We start from the raw sequence: 23,676 nt of genomic DNA, 5'->3' as shown, positions 1-23,676 counted from the left end.
TACAGAGGGAGGGCTCCCAGCTCATTAGAAGCAGAGTGTGTCTAGTACTGCAGACAATAAAGGCAAGCAGAAAGGGTTGGCGAGAGTCAGATGCTTGAGTGCAGGGAGAAAGGAGAGGCAGAGAAAGATGCTGGGACCCACATGAGAAAACTGCGAGACTTGTAGGATGGACTAAAATTTAAATGTCATGTTGATAATGTATCGATGATATGTTGATAATGTATTTATGGTTTTAAATGATGGCATGCTGATAATGTGTCTTGCTCCAGTTTGCATTGGGTTTGCAGCATCTTTCAAGTCATTAATGCTGTCTTGAAATCTGAATGAGAAAGTTATAATCATAGTGTGCTAGGGAGAGTATTCCATAATATGGGACCCACCACAGGGAACATGGTTGTAGGTAACACCTGCAGGCATAAGGGCTATTGTAGTGGTGTACAGTTGGGTACAGTCCATCTTTTGCTATTCCTGGAGGGCTCACCATATAATATATGGGGGTTATGATGTGATGTGTATCTGGGACCTTTTTTGTAAGTTCACTGTGCCCCTTAGGCTGACCCACTGCTCTGCTGGGATGTCTGTGTGGCCAGTTTAATAAGACTGCTCTGCCCCCAGACAATCTAATGGCTTATTTTTATGTGTTTTTCCCATGGATGTTTTTTTGTTTGAAAAATGGCCCTTAAAGGAAGATGCACAGAGCAGAAAACCATCTAAAATGGGGGAATCTTCAAACCAAAACGATAGACCCTTTTTCTGGTTTGAAAATGATCATGTTTGACACTGTAAATTTGGACTTTTTTTTGCAAAATGTCCAAAACCAGATTTGAACATCATATCAAAAATGCCCCTCTATAGGTAAATGACTCTTGGAGCTTTCCATCAATTAAAAATTCTAATAAAACTGAAAAACAATGAGCTACAGTAGATTCGTCAATAGCTGTTTCATAACCTGAGTCACCAAATGGTCATAAGTACATAATTATTGCCATACTGGGACAGACTGAAGGTCCATCAAGCCCAGCATCCAATCCCAACAGTGCCCAATTCAGGTCACAAGTACCTTGCAAGATCCCAAAAAAGTACAATACATTTAATGCTGCTTATCCTAAAAATAAGCAGTAGATTTTCTCCATTTTAATAATGGTCTATGGACTTTTCCTTTAGGAAGCCATCCAAACCTTTTTTAAACCCCGCTAAGTTAACTGCTTTTACTACATTCTCTGGCAATGAATTCCACAGTTTAATTACACATTATATGAAGAAAACTTTTCTCTGATTTGTTTTAAATGTACTACTTTGTAGCTTCATCACATGCCCCCTAGTCCTAGTGTGTTTGGAAAGAGTAAACAAGCGATTCACGTCTACCCATTCCACTCCACACATTATTTTATAGACCTCTATCATATCCAGTGCTTTTTTTGTGCCGGCTCACCTGCCCGCCCTCAGCTCCCCAACTTTCCGTTTGTGCCACCCTGTGTTGAAATCTTTTATTTTACCTGAAGTTGCAGCGGCAAACTGGCAGTGAAAGCAGCAGGCAGGCTCGCCTCCAGCCTTCCCTTCCCTCTCAGCGTCCCGCCTTCCTCTGATGTAATTTCCTTTCTGCGAGAGTAGGATGCTGAGAGGGAAGGGAAACGAGGAGGCAAACCTGCCTGCTGCCTTCAATGCCGCTGCGACTTGAAGTAAAATAAAAGATTTGAATGCAGGGCGGTAGGAACAGAAAGTCGGGGAGCTGAGAGCGGGTAGGTGGGGCTGGGGTTGGAACCAACTCGGAGGCAGGTGGAGGCTGGGGCGAGTCACTGGACATGGATGGGAGGGGAGGATAGGGGCAAAGGAGAAATGCTGGACATGAATTGAGGGGAGGGAAACAGAGGAGGAGATGCACATGGATTTAGGGGAGAGAAGAGAAATTCTGGACATGGATAGAGGGGAGGGAAGACAGAGGAAGGAGATGCACATGGATGGAGGGGAGGGGATAGAGTTGAAATGCTGGACATGGATGGAGAGGAGGAAAGAGACAGGAAGTGAGATGAATATGAATGGAGGGGAGGGGGAGAGGAGAAATGCTGGACATGGTGGGTGGGGAGGGAAGACAGAGGAGGAGATGCACATGGATTTAGGGAAGACGAGAAATTCTGGACATGCATGGAAGGGAGGGGAGAGAGCTGAAGTGCTGGACATGGATGGAGGGGAGGGAAGAGAGAGGAAGTGAGATGAACATGGATGGAGGGAAGGATAGAGGAGAAATGCTGGACATATATGGAGGGGGAGAGGAAAAATACTGGACATGGATGGATGAGAGGGAAGAGAGAGAGGAAGGAGAAGCATATGCATGGAGGGGAAGGAAGAATAGGAAGATGCATACTGACAGAGATGAGGGAAAGGGAAAAGAGGAGAAAAACTGCACATGGACGGAGAAAATAGGCAAATGCTGGATCCACTCTATACCTCCTCCAGTCAAGTGTGCGCAGGACCTAATTTTTACCTATGGATGTAGGGCAAGAAATGAAGAAGAAAGGAGGAAAGTAAAGAAATAAATGGAAAGGAAGCCCTGGAAATGGAGATAAAGGAACAGATAGAGAGTAGCAGAATCAGAGACTGGGACCAACATGATCTGAACAACAAAGTCACCAGACAACAAAGGTAGAAAAATCATTTTATTTTCATTTTAGTGTTTGGAATATGTCCGATTTGAGAATTTATATCTGCTGTCTTATTTTGCACTGGGTATACTGGAGCTCTAACAGCTTACAGAAATTATCCTATATAATAAAATGCACCGCCAACATTCTGAAGCTGACTGCATGGCTGAGGCATTCCTGCTCTCTGTATCCATCTCCTGAATTGACATCACGTACTTCCGGGTTCGTCACAAGCAGAAGTGACCAACCACACGAGGTTTCTCGGCTTCAGAATGTTGGAGGTGCATTCTATTAAATAGGATTGGTCAGTTCCTTGAAGCACAGCCAGAGCTCAGCGTCCTGCACAGTAACGCTCAGACACCAGAGAGAGAGGGGGGAGCTGACACCAGAGAGGGGGGGAAGGTATCTCTGTCACACACACACTCTCTCTCACAGTCAATGTCTTTCTCTCTCTCACTCTCACACACTGTCTCTCACACACTCTATGTCTCACACTGTATCACACTCACTCTCTATGTGTCACACAGTCACTCACACACTCTCTTGGTCTCATACACTCAGTCTCACAGAGAGTCTGTGTCTCACACACACACTCTCTCTCGCACACACTGTATCTGTGTGAAACACACTCTCTCTCTCACACTGTGTCTCACATACGCACTTGCACACACTCTCATTCTCACACACACACTCTCTCACAGACACACTCGCACATTCACTCTCTCTCTCACACACAGTCACTCTCACATACACTCTCTCAAACATATACACTCCGAGGAAAACCTTGCTAGCGCCCATTTCATTTGTGTCAAAAACGGGCCTTTTTTACTAGTTTATAATGAAAAAAAAACACAAGTTATTCTCCTATACTGGTATAGTATTTTCAGTGATACCTGTTTATATACGCCATGGCTGGTGTAAGGGGTGTGGCTACCATAGGGGCAGAGCCATAGATGGTGACCCCGCCCATAATGAGTACCGGTACCTTTTTTCCTACAAAAAAAGCACTGATCATATCTCCCCTCAGCCGTCTTTTCTCCAAGCTGACGCTTCAGCCTTTCCTCATAAGGAAATCTTCCCATCCCCTTTATCATTTTCGTCACCCTTCTCTGTACCTTTTCTAATTCCACTATATCTTTTTTGAGGTGTGGTGACCAGAATTTAACACAATATTCGAGGTGTGGTCGCACCATGGAGCAAAACAAAGGCATTATAACATCCTCATTTTTGTTTTCCATTCCTTTTCTAATAATACCTAACATTCTGTTTGCTTTCTTAGCTGCCGTTGCACACCGAGCAGAGGGTTTCAACTTATCATCAAGGACTATGCCTAGATCCCTTTCCTGGTTGGTGACTCCTAAAGTGGACCCTAGGAGTAAGCAGTGGCGTTCCTAGGCTGGCTGACACCCGGGGCGGATCGCCAATGTGCCCCCCCCCCCCCCGGTGAAATTACACCCCCCCCCCCCGGGTGCAGCATGACCCCCCCCCAGGGTGCATTTTTACCTGCTGGGGGGGTTCCGCGTGCCTGTCGGCTCTGAGTCCGCTTGTTCCCTGCTGCTCCCTCTGCCCCGGAACAGGAAGTAACCTGTTCCGCGCAGAGGGAGCAGCAGGGAGGGAACGAGCGGACTCGGCCAACAGGCACGCGGCACCCCCCCCCCCCCCCAGCAGCATGCACCCGTGGCGGAACGCCCCCCCCTTGGTATGCCACTGGGAGTAAGAGAGATTCAGCCAACTCGCAGGATGTAGAGATGTGTATTCCTACTTTTTCTACGAAATGAGAACTAAAGGTCTCCACATAAAATGAGACATGGAGTCATCTGATAACCCGGTTTAATATCTAATCTGTTTAAAATGAACAGTCACAACCAAACTGTGCTCATACCCAGGTGCAGGGGGAAAGTGTGTTGCAGCTGTACAGTATCACCCCTTACATTGACTAATAAGTACTGTATACTCAGCTGGTGATATGATTTGAGTATGTCTGAGAGTCCGACCCTTTGCCTGAAGGCTAATTTCAGTGCTTACCCTCTCCGTTCACTTCCGGGAGTAGCTTCCTCAGAGGTCTCTTCACTTCCCATGTGCCATTGATGAAAGTTGGCATGACTTTGAGGAGCTCTTCCTTGTCCTCTTCACGGATGACGGGGATGGTCTGCAAAATCAGCTGCATCTGTTCCAGTTCATGGCCACCTACACAAGCAAGAGGCAGACTGTTTACCTACACCGCAGACACACCTGCTCATCATTTGCTATAATTTATTTATTAGGATTTATTTACCGCTATTGACCTTGGCAGTGGGACTCCTAGTTCATCTTCTAATTGATCCATACTCACTGTTCTTTTGCTGCAAGGATCCCATCTTTGATACTCTACTTTTCCTTTAGTCCTCAAGGTTCCTATCATCTAGTATTCACTGCCTTTTTTTTTTTTATTTGTACCCCGCGTTTTCCCACTCATGGCAGGCTCAATGCGGCTTAGGTACTTATTTGTACCTGGGGCAATGGAGGGTTAAGTGACTTGCCCAGAGTCACAAGGAGCTGCCTGTGCCTGCAGTGGGAATCGAACCCAGTTCCCCAGGACCAAAGTCCACCACTCTAACCACTAGGCCACTCCTTCCTTAGAAGCATTCTGTAATTTTCCTTAGCCTTCACTCTAAAGGACTCATAGTTAACCTTTTTCCTAGAAAGACCAAAGTCATGTCAGACTCTTGTCCTAAAACAAAGGAATCATTTAACTCTTGGCAAGAGAACTCACTTTTATGGAATATTTTGGACATAATCGCTACATTAGTTTTGCTCTATTTCTCTGTGTTATCACCAATAAAAATATTTACTACTTGAAAGATGACTTAGACCTACTATTCAGTATGCTAATACAGAGCGCAGAGAGCATACAGGTTCAAATTTGTTTTGCTAAGCTCTTGAATTCTGCAGAGTATTAGTACAATAAATAATGACACTCATTGCAGGTTTACTTAGCACAGGTTGCACAGTATAGCTTGCCAAAATTCTCCCTGTGGGAACAATCTAATCAGACTCAGAAAAAGATTTTTCTCCTACACTTCATTCTAGTAGCATAGAAACATAGCAGATAATGTCAGAGAAAGACAAACTGATGCATCCAGTAATCATTTCTTTAGCACTACTAGATGTACACAGTGCTGTACACATTGTACACAGTGGAGGAGTGGCCTAGTGGTTAGGGTGGTGGACTTTGGTCCAGGGGAACTGAGGAACTGAGTTCAATTCCCACTTCAGGCACAGGCAGCTCCTTGTGACTCTGGGCAAGTCACTTAACCCTCCATTGCCCCAGGTACAAATAAGTACCTGTATACAATATGTAAGCCGCATTGAGCCTGCCACGAGTGGGAAAGCGCGGGGTACAAATGTAACAAAAAAAATTATATGCAAGTACTTTCTCTGTCCCTAGAGGGCTCACAATCTAAGTTTTGGTATGTGGGGCAATGGAGGGTTAAGTGACTTTACCAAAGTCACAAGGAACTGCAGTGGGAGTTGAACCCAGGTTGCCAGGATCAAAGCCCACTCCACTAATCATTAGGTTACTCCTCCACAGATATACCCCACATGCCAGCCACAGACTGCAAGATACTTCTCCTTAGCTAGAATGTTCTTTTTTCTGTCTTTCTCTGTACAAATACACATAAAACATAATCCTTTTTACACAGGGCTTACAATCTACTCAAGACAAACATATAGGAACAAAAGAAGCTTAAGGAATTTCATTTATTCACAAAGGGCCTTGTGTAATGGAAGTGAATTTTAAAGATTGTTTTTCATCTCTGTCTGGACCAACCAGTGCACTTGGGGTCTGTATTGTTGAAGATTGTTTTTCATCTCTGTCTGGACCGACCAGTGCACTCAAGGTTTGTATTGTTGATTAGAAGTAATTCTGTTTACAAATGGTTGTTTAACTTTAACTGTGTGAAAATAAGTTGGAATGCAGAAGATAAGGCACAGCTCTAACTAATTTGGTATGTGAAGGGGAGGATGGCATTTGTTTTCGGGAGTCCAGCTTGACCACCTGGGCTTTGGAAAGCATGTGACCATGTTCCCAGAATCCTAAACAAAGAAGCATTCCGTAATTTTCCTTAGAAGCATTCTGTAATTTTCCTTAAGCTCTGAACATGCGCTCAGAGCCTAATAAAAGGGGGGGGGGGGGCTTGCCACAGCAGAGTGGGAGCTCATCTGTGAGTAACGTACGGACTGCGCAGAGGATCTGTTCCTGGTCTAAAAAAAAAGCTCCTGGCTTTCACTGTAATGGGCCCCCCCAGCTGATGAGAGCCTGGATAATGGAGACCAGTGATGTTGTATGTATGTATTGCTTCTTTTCCTGGTCTAAGAATTCTTGGCATTGATTAGATGTACAAACCAGTGATGTAATGATTGTTTATACAGCTAATCATTGTGTGCATATGTGCTAATCATTGTATATATCCTAATCATTGCAGAATTTAGCTCCTCTAATAAAAGTTTTCATTTACTTATTAAGAATCCAAAAGAATCCACAGTAGTCTGTGACTCATTTTTAGTGTGCGCTAAAAACACCACCTCACCTATAGCGAGGCTTAGTAAACAGGGCCTAAAATGTTACAACCAACAGTACTATGACTAGTAGAGTCATAGCCGTTTTCAAGGTTTCTAACGGGCGGACTGATAGTGATCTGGGCCCCCGGGCAGTTAAGGTAATTGGACACCTGCCCACTACACTCACCCCACCCTTAACCCCTACCCCCTGCCGCTCACCCTGATTTTGTCTAGCAGCCATTCAGCATTTTTTCCAGATTCTTGTCTTTCAGCTTGTTTCCTTTAAAGTTGATTTCTTTTAGTTTGGGGCTCTCAGCTAGTTCTGCAGGAATTTCACTTAGTCTGTTAGGCCGACATCGGGGTAGAGCTTCTCAATGGAGTTGTCAGTGGTGGCAATGGTGTTAAACAGGACAACAACTAAAGGTTGTCTTATCTTTGGTTGTGTAGCTGTACGAATACTGGCACTGAATATCAGCTGACATGTATGTAACTTTTAGGTTGTGGCTGCCAGGTTGCCGATCCAATTCTCCTCCCTGATCTCCTCGATTCCCCCCCCCCCCCCCATTTCACTCCTCCCTCTAATCACCCCATGATCCGATTCCCCTTTACCGAACTCAACCACCTTTTCTTCCCCCCCTTTCGCATGCTAAAAAAAGCTTTCACAGATAAGTAATACTAATAAGCTACATGTTTGACTTTCACAGCAGAGTCCTCTCAAGGGTAACTGTCAAATACCTGAGCCCTGTACTACTTTTTCACAAGGATGGGCCAATCATTTTCCTTGTAAAGCTATTTGGATTTTAAAAGGATGACTTATTGGGGTCTGCTATCATACAGCTGACTATTTTCTAACAAAAGAAAAAAATCTAGATTTTTGCAAATCAGCTAACATGCAGCAACATCTGGACTAGCTTCCTGCACACCCTGTAACTGAGACCAGTTCCTCATATCTTTATTCAAATGTACAGTGGTGGAAATAAGTATTTGATCCCTTGCTGATTTTGTAAGTGTGCCCACTGACAAAGACATGAGCAGCCCATAATTGAAGGGTAGGTTATTGGTAACAGTGAGAGATAGCACATCACAAATTAAATCCGGAAAATCACATTGTGGAAAGTATATGAATTTATTTGCATTCTGCAGAGGGAAATAAGTATTTGATCCCCCACCAACCAGTAAGAGATCTGGCCCCTACAGACCAGGTAGATGCTCCAAATCAACTCGTTACCTGCATGACAGACAGCTGTCGGCAATGGTCACCTGTATGAAAGACACCTGTCCACAGACTCAGTGAATCAGTCAGACTCTAACCTCTACAAAATGGCCAAGAGCAAGGAGCTGTCTAAGGATGTCAGGGACAAGATCATACACCTGCACAAGGCTGGAATGGGCTACAAAACCATCAGTAAGACGCTGGGCGAGAAGGAGACAACTGTTGGTGCCATAGTAAGAAAATGGAAGAAGTACAAAATGACTGTCAATCGACAAAGATCTGGGGCTCCACGCAAAATCTCACCTCGTGGGGTATCCTTGATCATGAGGAAGGTTAGAAATCAGCCTACAACTACAAGGGGGGAACTTGTCAATGATCTCAAGGCAGCTGGGACCACTGTCACCACGAAAACCATTGGTAACACATTACGACATAACGGATTGCAATCCTGCAGTGCCCGCAAGGTCCCCCTGCTCCGGAAGGCACATGTGACGGCCCGTCTGAAGTTTGCCAGTGAACACCTGGATGATGCCGAGAGTGATTGGGAGAAGGTGCTGTGGTCAGATGAGACAAAAATTGAGCTCTTTGGCATGAACTCAACTCGCCGTGTTTGGAGGAAGAGAAATGCTGCCTATGACCCAAAGAACACCGTCCCCACTGTCAAGCATGGAGGTGGAAATGTTATGTTTTGGGGGTGTTTCTCTGCTAAGGGCACAGGACTACTTCACCGCATCAATGGGAGAATGGATGGGGCCATGTACCGTACAATTCTGAGTGACAACCTCCTTCCCTCCGCCAGGGCCTTAAAAATGGGTCGTGGCTGGGTCTTCCAGCACGACAATGACCCAAAACATACAGCCAAGGCAACAAAGGAGTGGCTCAGGAAGAAGCACATTAGGGTCATGGAGTGGCCTAGCCAGTCACCAGACCTTAATCCCATTGAAAACTTATGGAGGGAGCTGAAGCTGCGAGTTGCCAAGCGACAGCCCAGAACTCTTAATGATTTAGAGATGATCTGCAAAGAGGAGTGGACCAAAATTCCTCCTGACATGTGTGCAAACCTCATCATCAACTACAGAAGACGTCTGACCGCTGTGCTTGCCAACAAGGGTTTTGCCACCAAGTATTAGGTCTTGTTTGCCAGAGGGATTAAATACTTATTTCCCTCTGCAGAATGCAAATAAATTCATATACTTTCCACAATGTGATTTTCCGGATTTAATTTGTGATGTGCTATCTCTCACTGTTACCAATAACCTACCCTTCAATTATGGGCTGCTCATGTCTTTGTCAGTGGGCACACTTACAAAATCAGCAAGGGATCAAATACTTATTTCCACCACTGTACATATAATTTGCCTTCAATTTAGCCTCCCATCTGTTTATCGCAATGAATTTGTTCTGCCCAGCTTCTTTGTCTATAGGGCTCAGAGGAGAAGAGGTGTGTTTTCAGAGCTTGCTTGACGGCGATGAGGGAGGGCTGGTACCTCCCCTTACATCCGCAAGAACAAGATGGGGTTCACACTTTCCACAAAAAAAAAACAACACCAACAAAAAGAAGTGGAAAAAGAAACCAACTTCAAGAGATCAGTCCAAAGAACAGGATAAGATGCTCCAAATACAGCTAAGATGCATGAGATTGTAGATATCCTAAAAACCTGACTGGCTGGGTGTCTGAAAGACTGGGTTGAGACCCCCTAGCCAAACTGATGTTAATGGAGGATAGGCCTGCATATCCATCACTAAAAAGATAGTTGTTTATACGCTCCATCGTCAGTCGGTATAATATTGAGCACTCATCGATTGACCCCTGATGAAGGCTTTTTAAAGCCGAAACACGGACCGTGTAGGGTCCAAATAAAGCTGTATTTGGAGCATCTTATCCTGGTGTTTGGATTGATCTCTTGAAGTTGGTTTCTTTTTCCACTTCTTTTTGTTGACCTCCCCTTGCATATCAGGAACCAGCCCGTCCCTCATCACCTTCAGGCAAGCTCTGAAAACACTCCTCTGTCTTCTCAAATGCTCCTTAATCCTGTCCCCCTTTTTTTCAACTCTGTCACTTCCCTATTTTCATACTATTGCTTGATTTATTTTTTTAACATTTTTATAGTTAACTGCTTTATGCTTATGTGCAGGCCTAGCGGCATATCAAGTGAGCTGAAATAAATAAATAAATTGCACTTGCGTCCTCAGCTGCCTATTCAGATGTTTTATTACATCAAATTGACATTATACCATTTCTATTTTATGTGATTGTTCTAATGTGCAGGGCCATAACAAGCTACAAATTTGCACTATGTGACTCGTCCACTACCCCCTCATCCCATGCCCTTCCCCCAGAGCATCCATCCTCCCCAGCACACCCACTCTTCTTCCGAGGCCTGGGCCTTTCTGACAGATGCCCTGACAGTATACGGTAGGACAGGCAGCAGTGATCCCCCGTTGCTGCAGCTTGTGCCAGATCCAGCTTCAAAATCATGGCCGGGATCTCTAGTGGTAGTGAGAGGTTCTTGGAGTGCATGCATCGACATTTTCATGATCTACTCTTTGCAGTCAGTGATGCTCCAGTTCAAGAGCGAGTGCATGAGTGCAGTAAGCTGGAACATGGGTTCAGTTGGGTTGATATTTAGTTCATGAGCGAGTGCATGATTGCAGTAAGCTGGAACTTGGGTTCAGTTGGGTTGATATTTATATATTATGTTTGGTTTGATTTTATGTTGATGCTCCCTGGAGAAGCCTGCATTGGGTGAAACCATTGGCCTGGTTGGAGCTTTCATTTTGGAGCGAGTCATTGAACGTCCTTGTTTGGGTCTGAATAGTGGAGAACAAGATAAGTGGTTAATTTTGAATGATTTATAAAGTGGGTTTAAAAGGATGAAGAACATTTATATTATGTGATATGCTTTTAGACATCGTACACATTATTTTGGTGGAGATCTCATCTGGGATTATTTTTGCAAATATTCATTTTGAATTGAAGATGATGATGATGAATGAACAAACACCACTGCTGGAGTCATTTTTGTGATGTTTATGTACTGCACTTTTGAGCCTTCATTTTCTTTTTTATAAAACACCTTAGCACAGGAAGGATAGGCGCTCGGGAGTTTTGTAGTTATGAATTGATAAAATATAAAACTTCTATCATATTTCTGGATTGTTTTGATATATGGGCTTGTGGAGTATTTAAATATATAGATATATTTTGATGCTGTTTGGAATATTTGTGAGAAAGGGGCTTAATGCCAGGGGTGTATGTAAATATTTGAAATGATACGATGAATAGGGGTTAAGACACTAGGAATGGGGGTTAGAAGGGAGAAAAAAAGGACTACGGATACAGAGGTGACAAGAGGAGAAATGGGACAGGCATGTGAAGAGCAGCAAAATTAGAGCTGCAGGAGAGACACCTTCCACCTCTAAGTTTGATTCCCCTTACTCTGAAGTTTTGTTTCTATTAAAGTTTTTGGTAAAAGAATAACTAGAAATCCTATATTTATTTATTTAATTTATTTATTGCATTTGTACCCCACATTTTCCCACCTATTTGCAGGCTCAATGTGGCTTACAGAGTGTTGTTATGACAAAGTCATGACAGGATAATGGATACAATCGATGGTAAGCTGAAGATGGATGAGGAATTGGAGAATATGGTGTTAGATAGGATAGTTTAGGAGGTGAATTTGTGTCTTTAAGGGTTCTTTTTGTAGGCTCTATTGAAGAGATGTGTCTTCAGAGATTTGCGAAAGTTACTTAGATTATCCATGGTTTTTAGGGCTGGGGGTAACCCGTTCCATATCTGTGTACTTCTGGATTGTTTTGATATATGGACTTATGGAGTATTTAAATATATAGATATATTTTGATGCTGTTTGGAATTTATGGAAGTACTATTGGAATAAAGATAATTTTAACTACAAATATTTTTTTGGATCTCTGCTCATTTATTTATAAATGTATGCTTGTTTACTTTTGGTAGATGCTGACCACCAGCCTCAGTGAAACTCAATAATAGCATTAGCTCTAGGAGAAACCATATGAGAGAAATGATATGAAACATTAAACATTTGTCACAGGGCACTCCTTGAATCCTTGGTAAAATGTTTCTCAACTGTATATCACCCAGAAGAGTTTGACAGTAGACACATGACCTTGTTCTACACTGATGGTGGTTTTCAGCATTTATTGTCGAGTATGATAAATACTTCCTTGAGAGCCATGGGAACTTTTCCAGACTTCTCCAGGTCAGCTCCCTTAATGAAGCCTTTTATCATGGCCAGAATGAAGTCATCATCATTCTGAATCCATTTATTCATTGCACTTATTTCCACACATTCTGACAAACCTGTGTGTTTTCCACGCATAACTGTCCAAACGCTTCTGTGTGACCTTCCCTGACAAATATTTTTCTGTGTTTTCAGTCTGCGGTTCCTGCCTTCCAGCCCTTAATTACTAGCCTCAGAGCCCTCTATGCCTTGGTCTCTGTTTTGTAGATAGGGACAGGACAGGCTGCCTGGGAGACAGTTGGTTTTTTTTAAAATAATTTTTTGCAAGAAGAAAGATTTCAAATTTTAGGTAGCCCACTTTCTCCCCTTTTTTAGTTCCAGAGATAGCATCTTATCACTCACTGCTTTTACAGTATTACAGATATCGACCCTGGGTCAGCTCCATTTCCTGTGACACCATTAAAATTGCCCCCTCAGCCTCAGGTTATATTATTGTATCTGCCGGGGCATCCTTATGCTATCTCCTGCTCCATGGCTCTCTACCCAGCCTGCATTACTTTGGAGACTTGGAATAAGGCAGTAATATCGGAAGGGGCACAAAGTGACAGTGCTTTCTGTCAGGAAGACTGTGAATATTGTCTGTGGGGAAGGTTGGGTTTCTTTGGTGCTTCCTAGATGGTATAAAAAGGTCACATACAATAATTAGCAGAACCGCTAGACATCTCTATCCCTTCCTCCTCCCACACCCCCAAACTGGTAGACCCTTTGGAATGGGGAAAAATTGCTGGATAACCTGGGCCTATTCACATTGCACCAGAATATCCATCGTGCAAACTTCTCCTTCACCTTGGTATCAGACTCCTGCACTCTATGGAGCCCAATGTCATGTTTTGTATTGCTAACCCTAAGTAACCTATAGAAGACGGAGACTGTATGATCCCTGGCCAGTACTGCTGAGCAGTGCAACAGAAGATCAGACTCCTCTCAAAAGGATTTGTAATCTATTGGACTCTTAGCAATCAATGTATGAGCTGCATCCATTGGAAAGTTTGTTTAGTAACATAGTAAACAGCAAAAACCAACATGGCCCATTTAGTTTGTCCAGTAAGGTGGCTAGGACTGTGTTAGTAAAAGCTGATTATCTGTTGTAATAATAATCACACTTTAGTCCAGGCCCTGTGGGTGCTATTCTTTGCCTCCTTTGAGCATTCCAAATCCCTCTCTGCTTTCTCGCTGTTTCCAAATGCTAGTTTACATCACTCTTCTGATAATATTCAGTTTCTTTAGTTCACTCTGTTTATTAGTTTTAAGAAACAAATAGACACAACCACACACACAATAGAACGGAAGGGAAACCAGCACACAATTCAATCAATAAGACGGTCAGTGTAGAAGATCAGACCCGTTATATTCAAATCTATCTCATGTGTGTTCGTTGTGGTCATCCTGAAAATCTGACTGGTTAGAGGTGCTTCCAGGAAAGGGAAGGGAAGCATGCTTAGGGTCTAATTAATTTGAGGTGCTATTGCCATCTTAACAGCATCTACTCTGCCGCACCATGAGTGTGAGAGAGGATCACTGCTGCATAGGCTTTGTGAGGATGGTCAATATGGCATTCATACTGAGCTGCAGTGTTTGCTTTACCTCTTTAATAAAGAGGTAACACTATAATTAAGATCCTAAATACTTAAGCTGGAGTGGTACAGTTTTCAAAGTAAAATCACCACTTTTTGTGTTGTAGCATTATTTATGGGCACAATCTCTGATTTTTCCCAATTCACCTGATTTCAAGAGAATTGTGAGACTGTCCTCATGCAAAGGTAATAAAGACTCGTTACAGCAGTGATGCCCAAACCTTTTACTATGGTAGAACCTCTAAAATACTCTCTCTCTCTCTCTCTCCTCCCCCTCCCCCCGGATCCAATGCCTCTCCCTCTCTCTTCCTTCCCTCCCATCACTTCACCCTCTATTCAACATCTCCCCTTCTCTCTCAGACCTCTCAACATCTTTTGTCTTCACCCGAATACCTTGTGCTGCTTTAGAGGTGCCTTCCTCTAAAGGGAGTCTGTCACAAGTGGGGTTTATTGTTCTGTTTCTCACATGATCTTGTTTTCCAACTCTGCATTTTTCCCAAGCATTCCCCTCTTTATTGCATTCTCCCCACCTCCCTGTCCCATGTCCTCCCTTACCTAGGCATCCTCCTTGTAGCATCCCCCTACCCTGAGACTATTCTATTTATGGCATACTGAACCCCCCCCCCCCCTCTGAACCTAGGACTTCATTGAGCAGGAGGGAACTAACTTTAACAACTGGCTCCCAAAAGTTGGGCTGGGGTGGCTCAGGTCCCTTCCTGGCAACATCAGCTCCAGCTGCCCTGTGGCTGGACGTCTCACTCCGAGTCAGACCCTCGCGGCAAAAAAAAAAGAGCATGAAACCGTGCGCGGGGTCGTAGCCCTGTGTGTGCCGCTGCCGGCTCCCTTCTTCCTCCCACTCCAAAACAGGAAGTTACATCCTGAGGGGAGGGAGGAGGAAGGAAGATGGCAGCAGCGCGTGTTTTGCCTGCCACAAGCATGAGGATCGCAGCTCAAGATTCTTGCTTCAGGCCACCAAAGTACCGGCCCAGGAGAAGAAAGGAAGCCGGCAACGGTGAATGCAGGGCTGCAGCTCAAAGAGGTTAGATTGAGAACAGAAGACATATTAAGTCAAGATTCCTCAGAGGTTTGTCTCTTCCCCTACCCCGTGCAGCCATCATCCCAAACAAAGCAAACAGTCCTTTGAGCTGCTGCTTCCATGTTGTCGTTCTTTAATGTTGGTAGCATGTTTATTTAATTTCTCTTATATGTTCAAATATGCCAGCTTTTCATAGGTAGAGTAGTAAATTGTTATAAATCGTAATTAGTGTGTCATTTGGAGGAGGGGCTGGTTATAGGGACACTCTAGCAAGTATTGTATTCATGCAGAGATTTTTTTCTCCTGGAAAGAGCCACTAAAACAGATATCATATTATGAGAATCAGGTGCTCAACATCCAGAGTTTTTATCTATTTATTTACTTATTTTAAGTTATTTATGTCATTTATATTCCCATATTAAACATGAATTAGGTTAAAACCTGGGAGTATTTAAAATCTTTTTTTTTCCTGTGCCTAGATCAAAAGAGAAAGATAGTCAGCATCCCTGCCAACAAAGGTATACCTTGCATGCTCGCATGGGGGGCAGAGGGGAGAGTGAGGAGTGTGCTGCCCCCCAATCCACCTCAGCCTCCCTCCCCCGCTCCACACACACACACATTGTACGGCTGGCTATGCCCAGAGAGACAGCCTGTTGTTAAAAATTTTCCAGCACACCACTGCCCATGCCCCATCCAGGCTCCACCAATGTGTACGAACTGAGCATGCGCAAGGAGTCCCAGTGTTGGCAGTAGGCACACTACTGACTTCCTGTTTCCTGCAGAAGCAAGAGGAGGTGTGGCTCAGCAGCCATTTAACGGGTGCTTCAGGTTTGGAGGGGGCCTGAACCTAAAGTGTGTGAGGGAGCCAGGCCCCCAAGGCCCCCAGTGGCTATGCCACTACCGTGCACCGGGATAATATAACATAATATCTCAGATTTTATAGTTTGCAATTAACTATTCTGTTCCATGCAGATAACAATTAAGAAGATTGGGACAAACCATAATAAGCACAATTTTCAGAGTTAGGACAATTAACACTATAAAATCAAATCAAAATTTGTTCAAAAGATGCTGCTTTTCTAAAGAGCTGATAACTATTTAACTGTTTAACTGAAAGAGGAAGAGAATTCTAAACCAGGGCTGCCTGATAGAAAAATGATGTAGCAAATTAGCAAGAAGTAATTTTATTAACTGCTGGAAAGCTTAATCTCATCAGATTCTGAAAATTGTATCTGTTATCTCATGCTGAATGTTAACTCATCTTGAGCTATTACTGGAAAAAGGTAAAGGTAGTCCCCTGTATGCAAACACCAATTCACGAACAGCTTAAGGGGGCTGCTACTTATATGATGGTTTTTTTGCAGACTATAGTGGGGTGCTTTGTCATTCTCCAGTCATTTTTACCCTTAGCTAAAGCTGGGTACTCATTTACTGACCAGAAATGAATGCATGGTTGAGTCGGCCAGAGTCCGGCTGCCTGAGAGAAATTCCAGGGCAGGATCTGAACTTTGGTTTTGGGCGCAGTAATAAAGCAACCTACAAACTGAACCACAAGGTCTCCATCTACTGAAAAAAGGCATAAGATAAATCCCATTCCTTTCCTTCTGAAACATCATCATGTACGTGACCACTTGGTGTTGAACTTCTACCTATCAGGCACCTTATGCCTGGAATAGACTTCCTGGACCTATACGTCTAGCTCCATCTCTACCTGTTTTCAAATCTATGCTGAAAACCCACCTTTTCACTACTGCTTTTGGCTCCTAGCCACAATTGCCCTCCCCTTGTCCCTTCCTCCCTTCTCACCCATTACTTCCCTCACCTGTAACTGTCTTGTCTGTTTGTATTATTTAGATGGTAAGCTCTTTTGAGCAGGGACTGTCTCTTTGTGTCAGTTGTTCAGCGCTGCGTGCGTCTGGTAGCGCTATACAAATGCTAATAATAATATCAGGGTTACAGTAAAAATCAGATTTTCCACTCATAGTGAAAAGTATGGAAAAACGATAAACCTACCAGCAAACAGCATCCTTCCTGTTAACATTTCAGCCAATATGCATCCTGTAGCCCACATATCAATCGCTTTTGTATAGTTGTTGGGTGAGAGGAGGAGACGTGGAGAGCGATACCATTTTGTTACTAGTCCTTCGGAAAGGTAACCCTGAAAGATTTTTAAAAATACACACATATATACATGTAAATAAACTTTGGTGATAGGTTTTACCTCTTCATTTTTACTGAGCAATGTGGCTGAGGATTAGCTGTGATAAGCATAAAACCTGTAACCCAGAAATTGATGCCTCTTCTCCACAGTCAGGAGAATCAGCTGTCTGCTGGGCATGAAAATTCTGATAATGCTGGTTCATGAGTACTGAAACAGTGTTTGCAACATTGGGGGGTGGGGGGGGGGGGGGCGATCTGACAATTAACAGATGGGTAGAATAGATGGAGAAAACAGAAAAAAGCACAACTGGGCCTTCAAGACTGGGACAGCGGGAGTGCTTTATTGGTAATTGACCCAACACGGGCCGAGTTTCGGCGTACACAACGCCTGCCTCAGAGGTCAAAGTATAAAATCAAGGTGAGGAACTCCGTGGAGGCAGATATAAGGTCTTGTGTGTAAATTCCCCACCAACGATAGAGCTGTGAACTCCTATGTAACGCTGTCAGTCGAAACAAAACCAATAAAGGACTTCTGCTGTCCCCGTCTTGAAGGCCCAGTTGTGCTATTTTCTGTTTGCTTATTTGTGTATACTGCTTTGCCCTCTCTGGTTGCCTAGAATAGATGGAGGCAATATTTATCTATTTATGTATTAGTATATTTACCACTTTCTTGAAAACATTCACCCAAGTGTCTATTACAGCAACAATAACACGGACATAGGCAATAGAGAATTACAGCATTAAAAAAAAAATTCAAACAGTACACATTATGGCATAGTATTCTACTTCAAATGTCAACACAATGCACATTAAAATGTCTTAACAGACAGCACAGGGTGTAAGCGGAGGTGGAATATACAGACTGATAGAATAATGGGAGTTAAATAGAAAAACAACTTGAGGAAAATTAGCATATGAATGCAGAAAAGGTGCATGAAACATGAAAATGATCTTGGCCACAGTAGGAGCAGATATGCAAGTCCTGCTACAATATGTGCAACCACTCTTAGTCCTTGTGTGTGACTAGCTAGGTCGATGCTTCTTGTGACTGACTACCTAGTTAGCTGCTTCTTCTGTTAAAGGCTTGGGAGAAGAGCCATGCTTTCACTTGCTTCCGGAAGCAGAGATTTCTAGCATTAAGCAAAGCCTTTCAGGGTGCGTGTTCAGACAAACTTTGATACGCGTGTCCCACATTCTTTCTTTTCTATTTCTCCATCAGAGGGATGTATGAGATCATAACACAGCCAGTGATAGCAGACAAAGACCAATGACCCTTGATGAGTGCCCAGCTGTTTATCTCTTTGCTTTTCTACCACTTTGGGTAGATAAACATATACATTTCCATATTTAAACCAACACCACTTCCTCCTTCCCTCATGTTTTTTTTATGCAGCCTCTAAACTCTGTTCCTATTCTTTCTATATACACCTGTTCCAAGCATGCTTACATTCTGCCTCAGAGCTAACTTCCATCACCTCTGTAGTAGGCTGTTTCAGGCCTTGTCATCTTCCACTTTGGTTCTCATAAGATCCCATACTTATTTCAACAGCCAGGCTCCCCCATATTTTTAACACCAAGCTTTGTAATAAGTCACCAAAACTTGCGAGACTGTTGCACAAAACACTTGCTCACTTCATTCCTATTGATGATACAGTTGTAACCATGGCTGCTCCATGCAGGTCAACCTAGCCCTCCTACGGTTAGAGCAGGCGGAGAACCAAGAAGCGATGGTTCAAGTTACACTGAAGCTCCTTATGTTCTTTGGCAAATCACGTAACCCTCCATTGCTTCAGTTACAAACAGGCAAGGCAATTCTAGAACGGTTCCAGCAGTTTCGCGCTCCTTGAATACATACGTGCTGAGACAGTTGGTACTTGCCTACTATTCTATTAGGTAGCATATAAGTGCCTTAGACCATAACTGCAAGGGGAAATAAATGTGGATGGAACATGGGAAAGGCATGGGTCAATATCCATCTTATATACTCCCATGCCTCTCCCATTTTGAAATGGGAGCCATGATGGGCAGAAGTGATGCCCACTCACTCCTGCCCATCATGGCTCCCATTTCAAAATGGCTGTCACAACCTCTATTGATGGTGGATGGGGAGGGACAGGGAATTGGAGGCAGGGGATTCTCCAATGCTCTTTCTGAGGTAGGGGAAGAAGGAGGGAGGGGGGACCAGAATTGGAGGAGAGGGAGTTAGATTTGGCCAAATACTTATGAGGGTCCCAGCTAATTTTCAGCTGGGATTTGACTGATATTCAGTCAGGACCTGTATAAGTATCTTATGCGGGTGCCTGACTGAAGATCGATTGGTACCCACATAAGTTTCGGTGGTGATGACATTGTCCAGTCTTACTCGGATATTCAATGCTGGTGCCCAGACATGGACCGACACTGCTATCCAGGCTTAATTCGCCCCATGGCTGTAAGTGGCTTAAAAACCACTGACCACGGCAGGCTGAATATTATAGCCCTAGTTCTAAAAGTGTAGAAATATCACTTTAGCTTGCCTGCTTTTGCCAACCCAAATACTTTTATCTAGAGAAGCTGCTGGCCTCCCTATCGCCACTTTGGACTGACAGACTACCTAGCCCAGGAAAATCGGTGCTGTTGCTCCATGCAGCCCCATACCCTAAAAACTAAAGTGAGCTCAAATTAAGAAAAAAAAGGGGGGGGGGGGGAGGTTGAGGCGGTTAAATCTGAATATCTGCCTTGGGTGCAGAAAAAGCTGGTCCTTGCTCCACTGGATCCTGACAGAGCTTGGTGTTAGACATAAGAGGAGCAGAGTGTTAGATTAAGTATAGGGATTGTACTGAATGGGAAGATCATGGAGGCCATCATGGAAGTTAAACATACTTGGAACCGATATGCACGGCCATGGTAGGAGACAGATTGAGAGGCTGGGTACAAGACACAGAAGGGGGATCTTGTCCTGGTTTAAGTGAGGAAATCTATATGCTCGTCTACCTAAAGTGATAATAAAACAGAAGGGGAAACAACTGGGCAAACTGAGTGAGTCAATCAGTATTTATCCGCAGTCTGTACTGTGCTACCATGATACTTCATATTCCCCTCCAGTCTTCCTGGCCTCAAGGGCACCTGCCACTAGTGCTTGCTGTGAAGGAAAAGGGGTTTACAGAAGAAAGAACGTTAGAGGATAAAAGTATTACATACCAAAGGGCAGAAAATACAACCAGCACGACTCTCACAATGGATACTAGTCAGGGCCGCTCTTAGCAATTGCGGGGCCCTGTGCAGACCAGTTCAGTGGGCCCCCCCACCTGGGCCCGCCACTGTAAGCCATAATTTATCTGTTTAACAGGAGGTATGCATCCACCACATTTCAGTAGAGAGCGGCAGACAGCGGCAGCAATTTTCATATCCTGTCAGTTGCCGAGCCTAGAGCCTCCTTGCTGCTGCATCCCACCCTTGCAAAAGCAGGAAGTGACATCAAAAGGGGGCGGGATGCAGCAGCGAGGAAGCTGTGGCCTCGGCAGCTGACAGGATATGAAAATCGCTGCTGCTGCCTAATGCTCTCTACTGAAATGTGGATGCACAGTAAGGTACGGAGCAGGGAGGTATTCCGAGACAGGAGGACAGACATGCCAGAGATGTGGAGCCCCTAGGAGCGTGAGGCCCTGTGCGACACCCTTGTCACCCCTGCCCAAGACCGGCCCTGATACTAGTCCTAGGGTCCTTGAGGAAGAAAAGGCACGCTGTCAGTGTACACAGAGCTCTAAAACTGTGGCAGAACTGTGTTCACTTTTAGCTGGTAAACAAATTTTATTCGGTTATCTTCCCAGCCCCATCAAGTAAAGGGAAACAGGAAGACAAGAAAGATAGACAGTTAGGGAGCAAAATGGGAGTGTACCATCTTATCAGCACAATGTTTCAAGGGGTAAAGCTTGCCCAGGACTGTCTCATCAATAGGAAGCCGCTTGTGAAAGTCTGGCACAGTCTACTGCAGGATAGACTAAGACCCCACTGGAGAAGTAATGGCAGTAATTCAGTGGACACATCTTGCAGCATTTATTCAGAGTTAGCCCTGCTAGTGTTTCATTCCCTCAGCAAACAGGACAGGAATACTAAACAGACAGTGTGAAAAAAAAGACCCAATCAAAAGCACACCAGAAAAGAAAAGCATTGAAATATTGAACAGTCAAGATCCAGGTTTGCACAGCACAGCAAACAGTTCTAGGATGCCCACCTACCCCTGCCATCTCCAGCATTTTGGAGTTAATCCTCTGGAAAGGGTTTTGTTTCTTGAGCAAGAGGGATTACAAGGAGGTGGACTCATTAGAAAGTGCAATGAAAACAGGACATCAGTTCTACAAATTATAGAGAAGCTATTTCATTCCTTAAACAGAAAATCAATCTGCTTGCTTACCAGAAAAATCCTATAACCTATTCATGAAAGGAAATCCACCAGCATTTGATATAGAAGTAGCTTGAGGGTTTGTTTCCTATAAGGGCACATCTTCAGTAATCAGCTATCTAAAGTCTATTAAATGCTCTCAGGTTCCAGGACTTATCTATGATCAGAGAATGTCCACATTTCTTTCTCACACGTTTTTGAAGTATTATAATTTGTGTTTTGCCTAAGCAGTTATGGCAACTAGAGATCTGATTATTTTCCTAAGTGAAGTATCAAAGCAGTAGGTGTTTGCTTTTTAGAAAATTGAACCAGGTAACCTGATTATTAACTAGAGGCGAAAGGAAAGAGATCGGTTTAAAGTTACTTTCCTTAAGCTTCCAACATTTTATTTATTTATTGCAAATGGAGAGAATTCGTAGGGCATGCAGATTTTCTCCTCCTGTGCCTATAGCAAATGAAAAGGCCTCAGAAAAAGAGTCCCCAGGTGACTCCTGAATTTATGGTGCTAGCAGTTTTGTTTCCAGCAGGGAAGTTCTGCTTTTTTGGCACTAAAGTAATCTAGTTCTACAGGAAAACACAATGATGGGTAGGTTCCCTTCTAGGGAAATTACTGTAATCTCTGATCAGCTATTCATTTCTTTAGTGTTGGGTGCCTGCAAACATAAGAGCTGGTTCTGTGGGTGTCAGTAGGTGCTGAGCACCCCCAATACTCAGCAAGCTCCTTCAGTGTGTCCAGGGAGGGATAATTTGTATTATGTTTGGTACTCCTAATATTTTGAAATGTCAGCATCTATGCCTGGATGGGACGACTTCCTATGAGGAAAGGCTAAAGCTGCTAGGGCTCTTCAGCTTGAAGAAGGGACAACTGAGGGGAGATATGATAGAGGTCTATAAAATACTGAGTGGACTGGAATGGGTAGACATGAGTTGCTTGTTTACTCATTCAAAAAATACAAGGACTAGGGGGCACACAATGAAGCTACTAAGTAGTAAATTTAAAACCGGAGAAAATATTTCTTCACTCAATGTGTAATTAAGCTCTGTAATTCATTGTCAGAAAATATGGTGAAAGCGGTTAGCTTAACAGGGTTTAAAAAAAAAGATTTGGATAATTTCCTAAGAGAAAAGTCCACAAGCCATTATTAAGATGGACTTGGGAAAATCCACCGCTTATTTCTTGGATAAGCAACATAAAATCTGTTTGCTCTTTTGGGATCTTGCCAGGTACTTGTGATCTGGACTGGCCATTGTTGGAAACAGGATACTGGGCTTGATGGATCTTCAGTCTGTGCCAGTATGGCAACGCTTACGTTCTTATGAAGGATATCTCTATATATAAAAGGCACCTCCAACGTTCTAATTGAAGCCTCCAGCCGGAAACTTGAGGTGGCATAGATATCCGGTTTAGCAAGTACACAAAGAAATAGCTGAGGGAGATAATTGTTTTCTCAGGCACCTGGAGTGGTTGCCCTGGGTGATTAACAAGGTCAGCTGGGGTGCACAGCTCCTTGCAACTAAAACAATTAACTCCTCCCAGAGTCTTAGGAGCTTGCCTTTACTCACCCACGCTGCCCTCATTGCCATACACTCTAAACCAAACAAACCTAGCAGCTGCTGCTCAACATTGTCGTTTTTAAATTGTTGCTCCATCAGAAAGAAGTCTACAGCTGTTTCAACTGGGAGGTTGGGGACTCTGAAACTCAGACGGACCCTGGGACTGGGAGGGGGGGACGACCCTGGAACTGGGAGGGAGGGAGGGAGACCCTGGAACTGGGAGGGAGGAGGGAGTGATGGGCCCCTGGCACACACTCTGATTCTCATTCCCTCTCTCTCACACAGTCAATC

The 23,676-nt window shown here is 43.8% G+C and overlaps 1 protein-coding gene across 2 annotated transcripts in view; it reads right to left on the bottom strand.

Annotated features, from left to right (window-relative positions):
• The window catches only part of MAPK4 (mitogen-activated protein kinase 4), a 246,339-nt gene that overhangs the window by 31,554 nt on the left and 191,109 nt on the right, over window positions 1–23,676 (bottom strand). For both annotated transcript variants that reach the window (XM_030192943.1, XM_030192944.1), the window contains 2 exons: window positions 17,304–17,448; window positions 4,665–4,826 (listed from right to left, as the gene is read on the bottom strand). In XM_030192943.1, the coding sequence (XP_030048803.1) occupies window positions 4,665–4,826; window positions 17,304–17,448 (307 nt within the window). The remainder of the gene's footprint in view (window positions 1–4,664; window positions 4,827–17,303; window positions 17,449–23,676) is intronic.

This window comes from Microcaecilia unicolor, chromosome 2 (assembly GCF_901765095.1).
Source record: "Microcaecilia unicolor chromosome 2, aMicUni1.1, whole genome shotgun sequence".
NCBI classification, from domain to species: domain Eukaryota; kingdom Metazoa; phylum Chordata; class Amphibia; order Gymnophiona; family Siphonopidae; genus Microcaecilia; species Microcaecilia unicolor.
Note: the sequence above shows the minus strand (reverse complement) of the source record. Positions and strands in the feature narration are given on the sequence as shown.